At 34.8% G+C, this 13,216-nt stretch overlaps 1 protein-coding gene across 4 annotated transcripts in view; it reads right to left on the bottom strand.

The window, feature by feature from the left end:
* Positions 1-26: 26 nt before the first annotated feature.
* Positions 27-13,216, bottom strand: part of TXNDC11 (thioredoxin domain containing 11) — a 37,156-nt gene continuing 23,966 nt past the window's right edge. For all 4 annotated transcript variants that reach the window (XM_067306459.1, XM_013940200.2, XM_067306460.1 and 1 more), the window contains 4 exons: positions 11,059-11,204; positions 10,016-10,125; positions 8,808-8,888; positions 27-1,266 (listed from right to left, as the gene is read on the bottom strand). In XM_067306459.1, coding sequence (XP_067162560.1) covers positions 639-1,266; positions 8,808-8,888; positions 10,016-10,125; positions 11,059-11,204 — 965 coding nt within the window. In that variant the 3' untranslated portion in view covers positions 27-638. The remainder of the gene's footprint in view (positions 1,267-8,807; positions 8,889-10,015; positions 10,126-11,058; positions 11,205-13,216) is intronic.

The raw sequence follows: 13,216 nt of genomic DNA on the forward strand, positions 1-13,216 counted from the left end.
CCTAAAACCAAGGAGAAAAGGAATAATTCAGTAAGATATTTTCTTTAGTTTTGTTTCAGTAGAGAACAGTTCACACATGGCTCTTGAAGATTTCAAGATAGATATAAATGGTGTACAAAAGTGATACAAAGTACTGAAATTCTGCAATAGAAGAGTTGTAGCAAGATGATTTTGTCCATTCAAGTTTACTAATTACACAGATGAAACATCTCCATTTTAATTCTGCAAACAAAAAATGCAGAGCATATAGGGCAAAATTTGTAAGTTACCAGAAAAATATAAATCAAAGGTCCTAAATTAACACTTCCTCTAGCAGTTGTAAGAGGAAGCCAATGAAAAATGACTGGTCCTTAATCAGAGGTACTTCATGGTGCTGCCCCTTTAAAAAAAAAAGGCATCTTTAGGTTAAATGGATAGGTGTTTGCAAGTTAGCGCAATAATAAAGTGCAGAAAGTGTTTTCCATACTCCTCCTCTATTTAGATGTGGGCATCTAATAAGTTGTTCAAGTCATACAAAAATATTTCATTTGATTTTCTTTTTCTAGATCATTTGAGAGAGAAGTCTTTATTTACAATGAATTTCAATAAAATTTGCATAAATACCTTCCCAATACTGTGTCATTTGACTTTGTAAGCAATCATCCTGTCCTGTTTTCACTGCTGTGCTCTGTCTCTATAGTATCAATATTATCAATTCTTTTTTCTCCTAATGTGGTGGCAGCTGTTGAAACTGATACATCATTGTCATCAGAAAGTGTTTGCTCTGACTGAACAGGTTCTTTAGCTTTATCTTTGAGCTGTAGTTTTCCTTCCTTTGATGCTACTAGGATTCTCAGCAAAGTATTCTCCTTAAGGAGGTTTTCTGATGCATCAGCTAATTCTTGAAGCTTTTCAGCCATTGCTAGTAATTCTTGATTCTTCTGGTCATACGTGGACTGTAACTGCTCACTGTGGAGTTGCAGGGTCTTGTGCTGCTTTTCCAGTGTATGTTTTTGCTGCTGCAGTCTCTGTTCCTCTCTTCTGGCTTTAGAAAGCTGTTCTTCAAGCTTGTCATGGGCCTGATGTAGGGCACTGATTTCTGACCTTAACTTCTGAATTTCTCTCTCTAAGTGGGAGATGTGTCCTTGCTGTAACACTGTCTCTTTATGCAGGCATTCTTTGGTACAGTGGTCTGATGAAGAGAGACTTGAGTAATGTAAAATAAACTTAAGAAGATTAGGAAGGTTAACTGGAAAGTCTTCAGGGAACTTCACGCTCTGCTCCTTCCTAGAAAAACATATCAAGTTAATATTGCAACTTTCAAAATTGTAAACAGTGATAGTTTTATCTAATATCTGCTGTCCAACTCAAACTTAGTATCTTGGTTTTATAGAGAATGGCTTCCATAGGAGGTAAGAGAAACTTAAAACTTATATAATGAAGATATGGTGCACAGACTACTGTCTCCTTATGAACCCTTCTACCTGTCTTCCAGCTTGTTTGGGTGCTATAAGCATCTCTGCTCTGGGCTGATTTATTTTTTTTGTCTGGTAATAAGATTTTTCTATCAAATTAAGAAACAGATTCTACTCCTAACCTATAACTGAAAACTAAGTTTGGTGGGTTTTTTTAATATGACTAAACCTCAAAGTGCACATGGTAACATCACTGTTGGGCAGGGGGGGATCAGAATGTATTGATACTGGTGAATATTAAAAGTTGAAGGGAAGTGTTTAAGTATTCCTCACCCTACATATATTGTTAAGAAAAGTTAAGTCTAGCTCTATAGAACTATCTGGGAAATGGATTATTTTGAATCTGCACTGCAAGTTATCACAGAACAAGTAGCTTAATGAGCTCCACCATTAGAAAAGTAGTGAAGGTAGTAGAAGAGGAGTTTGGCTTTAAAACAGTTATCAGTCATTTTACTCAGAAGCAAGTCCCTCTTGCTGTGAAAAACAAACCAACCTTCCTACTCATTCCTCCTGCTGCTTTGTCTTTATGCTCCTGAGCTCATCAAGGAAGCACACCAGTTTGGTTTTTTTTGGTCTGGCTGGCTCACCCTGTGGCTGTAAATACTAGTCCTAGCATGTGAAGGTGTAGGCCTGTCACGTTCTGCAACAGCACAGGCTTGCTTTTAATCTGATGCAAGTCCAAATTGCTTCAAGACCAAGGAGTACAAAATCACTTCCTCGAGGCTACTTACCACCGGAAGACACCAACCACCTCCAAAAGTACCAAATGTTAAGCTTTTGTCCTATACCCTGTGTATATGTTTATCACAGACAGAGGAGGCCAAACTAAGGACCAGATAGGAACTAACTTCTACACCTCTTTCTGAACCAGCATGGCTTCAGCATTTTAGTTAATCCGTATCCAGCATAACTGGAGTTTGCTGCTTACTGACTCTTCTGCAGTAGAGCTAATACAAAATCGAGTTAGCCACATAAACTATAAACACAATTGGCTTAAATTAGCTCCACTGCTTAAGGCACCAGATTTGTTTATAAATATAATCCATGGTAGTAGGGTTTTTTTTTTTTTTTTTTTTTTTTTTTTAAGAGCCTCATAATCAAGCTGTTCACCAAAACACCAAAAATACTATGATCCTTTAGGAAAGGTGATTTAAAAAAAAAAAAAGTTTCACTACAGCCATATTGATTCTTGTTCAGTAAGGACAGATTTATCATCTTCCAGACTACAGTGCAAAGCTTACATGTGTTTTCTCCTTCAGTATGTTTAACTATATCATCTTTAGCCTTAGTCAGAAGCCTGCTGTCCCTTTGATCAGGGAGCCATCAAAAAAGGTAACTGAAAAAAAAGCTTAGTTATTTTTCTTTGCTTGCCAAATTTGTAACCAGATTACTGGTGTGCAGTATGCATTCAGTGTGACCATATTGGACATAAATTATATATGGACGAATTACACAAGTCAGAAGAAAACCCCTGAAGATTATTCTAAAGCAAGAAAGACAGATTTAAGTATAACATTTAAGGCCTCAGAAAGTGTGCTGCTGCTGCTTCTACAGAATAAAGACCATGGACAACACTCATGTCCCCACATATGTGAAATTATGTTTCCAAACTGCTTACACTGTGCAGCTGAAACACAGGAATTTTTCTGAGCTATCAGATACAATTACCTCAAAAATGCTGTGTGTGAAATCCAATTTATTAACATATGCAATATTCACATCATATTTGTTTACTTCATTTACTGAGAACTATTGTACTTCAGGAAGAAGAGAAATATCACATTTTATCAATAATTCAAGAACCTGGGCCAGATGAGGCTCCTGTCTATCAAAATTCTGTAAGAGTAAGCATGATTTTTCTTCCCATGTAGACTTCTAGTGATCAACCATGCAATGCCTGTAATTACCATAAGCAGTTTCTCAACTGACACTCATTTCAACATCTAAAGTTAATGCATCATGGCATGATTTTGGCAAAAAAATCCTCTATAAAATTGACTGCTTTATACCAGTGGTATTTTACTATATCATCATTCATTGTTTACTGACCTAAAGCACAGGATGTATCAGAAACACTGAAGTGTTATTTAAAACAAAAAGCAAAACAAAACAAAAGAATTAAGAGTATGAGATGGGGGGAATAGTGTAAGTAGAACAGAGACAATTTGCAAAAATAGTCTCATAAGGCATATGCCTAAGGAGCTCGCTTGGGCTGTACAGGAAGCCTTAATATAAAGTACCTTTATATCCAAAATTAATGTATGACTACCCTAGTAGAGATACTAATACTACATGTACTATCAAAAACTAATTTTCTTGATTACCTAGATGCAGCAAAATATGAAACAGACTGGACAGATAGAGCAAGAGAGAAACAATGGTGAGAGATAAGATACATTTGTGAAACCAATTAGTAGATTACAAAAACAATGTTACTAAAACTAAAAGGTCAGTTGCTCCAGAGACAGGTCTAGAACTGCTTAATAAAACAGACCAAGGCAAAATGAGTACCTATGAAAAGAAATGGAAAACACAGGTCTGTGTAGTAAAACTGGGAAGATGGCAAGTATCAGAGGAAGTTTCATTTCCATGAATTGTCTTAATGCCCTAAAATCTATTTCAAATAATTTAGAAAAACGTTTAAAATATAGTACACAGTCTTATAATAGCCACACAGTCATTTATACATGACACTCATGCTCACACCTAGAGCGCATGAGCAACTGCTGACCCAAAGTCAGACCTGCTGAGAGAATCACAGGAGGATGTCCACACTGTGCTGTTAACCATAAACCAAAACCCCTCAAGTTAGAACTGGCCCAAGCTGTTTCGTCTATACAGCACAGCACATTGCTCTGCAGACTTCACAGAGACGAGACCAACAATGGCACAGGGATATGCTGAAACTCATAAACCCTACTCCTCTGCAAGACTCATCAGCTTAAACATAGCACTGTATGAAATCCGGAACAGAAGAAATCACAGCACCTGTCACTTTGCTCTACCATATGCTGCAGATACAGCCACAAGAGCATCCCTGCAGTGTTCTGCAAATGACATCCCTGCTCAAAAGTGGGAGGGAAAGTCACTTGACTCCATTTCCAGTTAAGTAAAACGTTGGGGCTTATTGACTAGAAAAATGGTCTTTTATAGTAGCCACAAAAGTGTCAGTTCCTAATTTCTTCCAACACCAAAATTCATCACGCTGGTATTCCAATGGGTCTTAATGTGATTAGATCTAGTAGATCTTCAGCTCTACTGCACTGACTTGCACCTACTCCTTACGACTTACTTCTATGCTGACCTAACAGCATAGAAGATAACAGCATACTACTTCTACTTATGTCTCAATGGTCAGCAGCATCTCATGAAACACATGCAGCTCTTCTCAATTCAAATTGTGATTACTGATCTTTAAACCAGTGAAGTCCACAGCCTCTAGCCACTCAGCCAGCCAGAACCAATGCACTGCAAAATGAGAGGTAAGAGCCTCTCTGAATGCTGGGAAATGTGCAAAATTGAGACCCAATTGTATCTGCAGAACTTGTCAGGTAAGTGGGGTCCTGGCATTGAAGACTGTAGCTTTTGGTAAGCAAGGAGCGTAAGTCACACTGACTTTATCTGTTCAAAGATTTTACCATTTGATTTTTTTTTTTCCCTCAGAAACAACTAAACCATTTTGGTTGAAGTTTTCCCAAAATGTATTCAGCCTGAGATAGATACTGGAGCTGCAGCACTGCAGCTTATGTAAAGAAAATGCGACAGTTTGAAGCTTTAAGAAAGGTCCTCTAAGGGGAAGTGGTAGGCTACTTTTTCAATAGATGATGTTAACAGCAGTGCTAATGAATTTCAGTGTCACCATAGCATAATTGTTGCAAATACCACTAGAAATCCAAAATCCAAACAGACTAATCTCTTCAAACGTAACCTCTGCTGACATATAAGGGCAGTTTTTAAGCTTCATGCTATTCCTTTAAGAAAGCTGCTAGAAGAAAAGTTGATTATAAACTTACTCTCAACTCAAAATATGATTTTGAGGAAAACAAAAAATTTCTGGCTCTTGTTTGAGAACAAAAGAAAAATCTGAAGAGCGTGAAATAAAAAAGAGAAACAAATCCTCTCTTTTGTTTGAGGGGCAATACTCCTGAGACTTTTTCAGCAACAAGTTCAGGAAATGCTGCTGCAGGAAATTAGTAGTTAACTAACTGGTCAGAATAGTAATAGGAAAGAACAATATAATAGTAATAATAGAAGGAAAATAATTTAACCTGTGTGTCTTGAAGTTCAGGCAATATACAAAAATATTTCATTGTGAAAAAAATAAGAACAGTATAAATTATCAACAAACAAAGTATAGAAGATGTCTTTATATGTTTTGTGTAGTGTATCTTTTGGTTTTGGACATAGAATAAGCGTTTATCACTGTTACACTTAAGTGTTGTGGAAACAATGTTGTCATATCTTTGTTCTTCTGCACTACTAATCCCATTTCATAGTTAGTGACACGGGGTGGTTTTTGGTAAAGTTCTTTTTAGTTCAGAATCTTATCAGCAAACTAAGTTAAAGCTGTAAAAGCATGCTCTTCAGGGCCTTTCAGAAAAAACTCACGGCCATCAGAATTTTTAAGAGCTGAAGTTTTGGGTTGATTTTTGGTACTGTGTTCTTTAAAACACACTCACTAAAACTGCTGAGCAGTCCTCTCTATATATTTTCATGTACTTCTCTATACTTAGAGATTTAAATGTTAGTCTGCTGCTATGAAGTTAACCCTTCCATTATTAAGTAGAAATTTAGATTCGATTTTCCTTTTGATTTTAATTAGAAGTACTTTTTTATGCCTATCTATATGCTCACTCTGAAATGAGTAAGTGCAGACATTTTTTTCCTGAACTTCTAGATTCTTGACTATTTCTGAATATAGTGGAAAAATTAAAAACTTTGGAAAGTGAGAGGCTGTTATACAGTTTGTAAAACTTCTGAAAATGTATACCTTTCCAAACCCAGAAAAATCAGGATCATAACCAGATAGCACTTAAGTACAGCTTTACTTATTTACCTCTTGGGAGTTGCAAAGCTCATACCATTGTACATGCGGATAATGATATGATCAGAGACTGACTGTTTTTGCGTGTTGCATATAGTTTCTCTTCAACAACACATAGGTCTTGTTTTATTGCTCATCTCCTTTAGATATTTTGCTATGTAGATGTTATACTGCTACTAAAACTTCATTTGTTTTCTCTTTTGAAGAAGTATGCAATGCTTCTAGAGTGCCAGTAAATCTGCTGTTACTTTTCTCTTGTGAAAGGTCAAAAACTTGTTACTGAGTCAGAATGAAAAACAAACCACTTTGGCAATACATGTATTATTCCCATGATGTAATTCTATAACAATTATAAGAGTAATGCTCTGTAATTTTTTATTATTGCAACAAAACTCTTTGGCAATACATATATTATTCCCATGATGTAATTCTATAACATTTATAAGAGTAATGCTCTGCAATTTTTTATTATTGCCAAAAAATTTAGCCAATAGCATTAAGGACTCTAGTGACAAAAAGTATATGTGCTATTTCAGTAAAAATTATTTAGAACTTTGAAAAAATATATTTATGCTGAAGTGTTCTGAGAAATAGTAAAAAAAAAAAATTAAGAATAAAACAAGATACTTCAGTAACCATGGTGTTAGCTTACACAGGAAACCTTACATGAAATAACTTTGTTTTCAAGCATTGCTTTCACTTGAACATTTTAGCACAGCACTTGACATATTCAGTCTAAAATAAATCTTATGTTTAAAAACACTGCAGTAGAACAGCTCAATAAAAAGATTAGTGTTTGCAACAGGTTTTCCACTTTGACTCATCATAAGCAAGATGACAATCTTCTTTCCAATAAAAGTTTTATACCATTTCCAATTTTGACAGTTTTAAGTATATCTTACTATATTTCATATTTGTGCTTCTTCAACTACCTTTTTCACTCCATCCTATATTCTCTTTCTACTTGATCATATAGTAACATGCATAATGTTCCTTTTTTATTGCTTTTGTTTCATATTCTTTTATGCATGGCAAGACAGTGATGTCACCAAACAAGACTAATAACATCACAAAGCAGGAAAAAGAAAGAAAATAATTCTATAACCTGATTTTATCAGGAAGGAAAACACCTCTTATATACATTTATGTACATTTTATACATTAAAATTGCCTTTAATATAAAAATTCTTTCTATATAACATCATGAAATAGCTGACATAAATGGAACATACAACAGGGGAAACAATCCTTTATCTTATTTAGTTAGCACAAAGTATGAGCTATCTCTGTATGTAGTACCATTTCTACACTCTATAAAATACCTGTAAAATTGAGGATTTTGCTATAGGTGTTAGCATCTCCTTTAAAGAGCTTATAAAGGCTGAAAGTCTGATCTCTGCCCCATTAAACTAGTTCTCTTGTCAATCTGCATAAAGCACAGAAGCGTTCCATCAGCAGAGAACCTGCTGTGCAAAATACAGGTACAGCTACACATACATATGTTCCCCCTAAAAGACGCCCAACTTCAATACAGTGAGAAAAACACAACCTGAGGGAACTTCAGTTTGACGAAGAAATGCTCAAAAGTCCTTCTAAACATATTACATTATACCACAGAGGAGTGAGGGAGAAATAATAATAATAAAAAAAACCTTCACAGATTAAGACTGTTGTAGTTATTATTTCCAAAGGATGCGTAAGCTCTCCTTTAGCTCTCAGATTCTCTTATATTCTTTTAATTCTAAAAATTTAAACAATCTACATGCTCACCTTCCAAAACATTAGGATTGTTAGATTCTGTTCTCTTAAAAGAGATTAAGTTTGAGCTAGTTTACTTACTCCAGCCTGTGCCGGTTTTTGCTTGTTTGTTTGTTTTTTAATTAGAGATGCAGCAAGCAAATCCTTGCACTTTACTTGCAAGAATCCATTTTATTATTCTCTTGAGATCTCTCTCTCTCTCAGTTTATCCAACTGGAAGATGTTACATAGGTAAGTTCCCCCTCCGGAAATCACTCATTCATTTGTCTGGACAATGCCAAAATAATTATTTTAAATACAACCAAAAGAAAATTAACTGAAGAACAAGGTTAGTAATGATGCTGTTCATAAATAAAGACTTGAAAACAATTAAATAATGACCTATCTGCATACTATTACCTGTCCATTTTTTTAAATGTATTAAGCAACAATGCATACATGGAAATGAATTATTGTTTGGATTTTTTCTTTACTAAGGTATATGGCCAGATTAATTTTTATAACTTAGTAGAATAAAAGTAAAAGACCCCTAGTGAAAAGAATTACATTACCTCTGATGAGGAAAAAATAAAATGGTTGGGAGGCGGTCTGTCATAAATTCCCATGGAAGGTCATTTCGAGTGATATCAATTCTGTTAAGAAAAAAACACACTGATAAAGAGAACAGGCAGATGAACACACTGTATTTTGTTCTAAAACACCATTCTGGGGATTGGTAAGATGGAAATTCCTATTCATTAATTTGTTTCTCAGTACAATTCCATGAATATTCTCCTCTAAGCAACTAGTTCTGGGAATAAATTATTTTGCTTCTTCCAAGGACAGGCATATTCTTCAAGGCAAAATTTTTGCTAAAGCTTTACACACAAAAGAGCACAACATGTTGTAAATGAAACAACTCTTCAATTACTTGTTTTATGTTTTTCTCTCTTTTTTAAGTTTTTCTTTGCATTTTTAATAATAAAATAGTTACAATTAATAAGAAAATTTTATTTGTAATCATAGAGAATCACAGTAATGTGCAAGTTATGACAGGTAACACTGCAATAAAAATAATGGAGCAAACAAGAGAACTTCTAAATCAGGACAGAATGGGTGTGTATTTGGGAGTATCATCATATCTATGAGATTAAGGCAGCACTTAAAACAGGTAATAAACTCCAGGTTTCAAATTAATTTTTTTCCCATAGATGTGGTGCTGCCCCCTGGGGTAAATTCCAGTCAGAAAGAAACAAAAAGGATACAGTCAGAGCAGATGTATTATCAAATACATGAATAAGAATGTTTAAGTTGCACTGAAACATGAAAAACCCTGGAAATACCAAACAAAAATATATGCTTAGGCACAAAAAATATATATATACCACACACTATTTCTCAAATAATGCAATATAATAGGATAAAGTTCTTTGCTACAGATTATCAGGGAGAAAGGTAAAATTGATGTTCTATTATCTGTGTTTTATTGGTTCACTTTCTGAAACTAGGTATGAAACTGCAAGCATAATTGCACTGAATAAAAGTGTTTTAATTAAATTACAAAACTACTGTAGTGAGTCTGAAAACTACCAAATTTACATAGAGGAATGCATAAAAATAATTCATTCAAAGAAAAATGAAACAGATTTCATTCACATCAAGTATTGCGTATTTGCAGAGAGAAAAAAGTAATTATTTTCCAGGCTGTCTCAATTAAATGATTCTAGAGACACAAAAATATGTTTTTTTATATATACATATAACATTTATTTATTTTTACCTTGCCACAGTGAAATTATCTGGAGGCAAAAGCCGAGCAAGCTGAATGAAGATGTGATTAAGAGAAGCACAGAACCCACACCACTGTGCATAATAGAGCAGCAAAACATTCTGGAAGATAAAAAATGGAGAGGAGCTTGAATACCTACGGTAGTTAATCTGCACTAAAGAAGGACTAGTCTTCACAACAACAAAAATATTTTGAACTCTTTAAAAGCAAAAGGAAACTATATCATAATGTTAATAAACTTCATAAACTATTTACTGATGCCCTCTGTTTCCTGAACCAAAACCCAAAAGCTCTTAGGGAATTCTCTTTCTGCAAAGAAAAAGACAAAATGAAGAGGATTATTTAGTTCCCTTTTAATGAAAATGCACCGCCAAACTTTCTTAAACTTCTCATGATTGCCCTACAGCCTTATATTCCTATTTGAGCGACAGCGTAATTGATATGGAAAAAATCTGAATGATGAGCCCTAGAAGGCTGCTGTTCTGTAGCTAGTAAAGCAGGCATCAGGGCTGCTGGAAGCCAATTTCTGCATATGCCCAAGTTCACTGAGTCCTCGCAGTCAATGGATATTGGTCCTGACTCAATCACATCTTTAAGGAATCAGTAATTTAACTACACTTCAGGATGACATTGTATATAAAAGAATTTTATGGCACGCAATCAGAAAACTTTTAACCATGAGATTTTTTTTTTTTGCTGTATGATTTCAAATATTACTTTAATTTTACAACCTTTCATTTTTTCTGTATTATGTCTACTTTGCAATCACCTTTTTAACTTTTTTTAAAGTTTATTTTAAAAAGAAACTGTAGTACATAAAAAACAACAAAAAAAAAGTTTTGGCATGTTTATTTCCTTTGAGGCCCAGAAATCAGAATGTTCTTCAATACTGACCTCAAAGCCCTATGTATTTCATGTGCTCCTGTCATTATGGGGGGGGGGGAACAAGCACATCAATGTAAAAAAGAATGAAACCCATTCCTCCAAAGTGCGAAAAATGATTTGCAAGGAAGATTTTCAGTAATGAGTTGTACCTTTTCATTTGAAAACACAGTATCGTGGAAGGTATTAGTAGTCACTTCAGTGATTATGCGTTGTGCATGAAAATGGACTGAAGGGTCATCAACAAGATGCCTTTTCAAGGGACTGTAAAGAACGCTGAAATTTTTTATGAAGTTCTCTGAAATGAAATTGATACATTACAAAGTTATTTAAGTTTCACAAATATATGATATTGGCAGTTTCCATTTTGCAATTCAGAAGAATTTAAGAGAGAAAACAAAACAAATTCAAACCTGCTTTCAAATCATAAATTAATTTCTGACAGTTTCCTATCAACTCAAGTAACCACCACTTCTGTGGAGACAATACAAAGTGTCAGTTGCCTGCTGCAGTCTTCTCTTCACTTGCCCTACTACTTTTTACCTTGCTTCTATTCCCATTCAATGTACTGCAATAATAATTCCTTCACCTCCTAATCTAACCACATACCTGGTAAGTCATAAATAGGATCCTCACCCTGTCTTTAACTTTCTGCATTGCATTCAAGTATTTGCTCCTTATCTTGAAGGCTCCAGTAAATTCCACACTTATTTGCATTTATTCTTTTAAGTACTTTCCCTGTAATTTTCTTTTGCTTTAGACCTTCAAAGACTGTGCTATTCCCATGTCAACATGACTGGCCACCTTCTGTTCATCAGTGATCACCTTCCTCTCCATTCAGCTGTCTCTTTAATATTAAGGTATTTGACAATAATTGACCAAAGGTAAAAATTTAAAACAAATCCCAAACCCCTCAACTACCTTCACCTACACTACTTTGAGCCAGGACCATATTCCCTAAATTGCTGCAAGATATGGGCTATATCATTCTTTTCAATTTAGATTCAGAGCAGTACTATTCTATGTATTACAAAATAAGAAGATCCAACAATCAGGACACACGAAGTAATACCAAACATACTGGAAACGATTATTTGTTCAAATAGAAACTTCTTATGCTGGTATTCTCAGTCCAAAAACTAGGCCCAAGTAAAACTTGTAACTTTGTAGGCATGTACCAGATTATCAAGTTTATCTCTGGAAATGCAAATAGCAGTACATTTAATTTTATATTCAATATTCAGCATCATGAAATTCTCACATCAGACCAAATTAAAGTTTTGTACTTTCTAGATGTCTAGATTTTGAATATCTATGCATGACTAAGTAATATATAACTAAGAGGTGGGAGCTAGGTAAAAACATATTAATACTCCTGAATTTTTAGGCAACAGCCTGTAAAGACCAAAATCTGTTAAAGATATTACATTTTAAAATCTCTAGTGAAATTTTCAAAAGTTGGGAGGCTTAACAACCCCCCCTCCCCCCCAAAACCCCACAGTGACTCCTTGACAAGAGATGTGGAAGCAAAAAGTTTCCATAAGTTCAAATCACTTGGAAGAGAGCGTTGCTTTCTGCGAGTTACTCAGCAGAGAAACCCCACCATGCTCAGGAAATCCTGTGAACTGAAAATAGTTCGAGACAGAAAGTACTCGGAGCAGAAAGGGGAAGGAAACACTATATACGCTCACCCTGGTCTTAATTTTTCCTAAGTATCTGCTTCTGATCACTGATTTTTTTTTGTTGTTTATCTGGAGTGTTTTTCGGGGGGGGGGGGGGGCGTGTGATGGAGAGGATACAGAGCTGGATGGGAACATTAATCAGAATATGACTGATTTTCCTCATGTTTTGCATACTTTTGTACTTACAGTTTTGAAGCAAAATGCAAATATAGTTAATGCTATAAGAACTATATTGATATACCTATTTGAAAAATTTATTTTAGTATTGTGCACATTTGCACTTACTTCCATTTTAATTTACCACTGCTAACATTTAAGAAAACCCTGCATTTCCTAAAGGTGAACTCAGTTTCGCACATCATTTAAACAGGTAAGTGCCTGTGGTTAAACACCTTGTGTTTCTCATTCAAATAACTTGTGTATGAATTAAAACTTCAATCATGGGTTCTTCTGAACACAACCACCCTTTTTTTTCCTTTCTTCAATGCAGCCAGGAAAAAAAGGAGTAATGACAGATTTGACCAAAAAAAATTGGTTAAAAACATTTCAGAGCTCTATCTTGACAATGCAAGTACTTTTCAAAATAAATTTTAAACAATTTATAAGATGGTTTCAGAGGGCAAGAGGA

Source organism: Apteryx mantelli, chromosome 16 (assembly GCF_036417845.1).
Source record: "Apteryx mantelli isolate bAptMan1 chromosome 16, bAptMan1.hap1, whole genome shotgun sequence".
In the NCBI taxonomy this organism is placed as follows: domain Eukaryota; kingdom Metazoa; phylum Chordata; class Aves; order Apterygiformes; family Apterygidae; genus Apteryx; species Apteryx mantelli.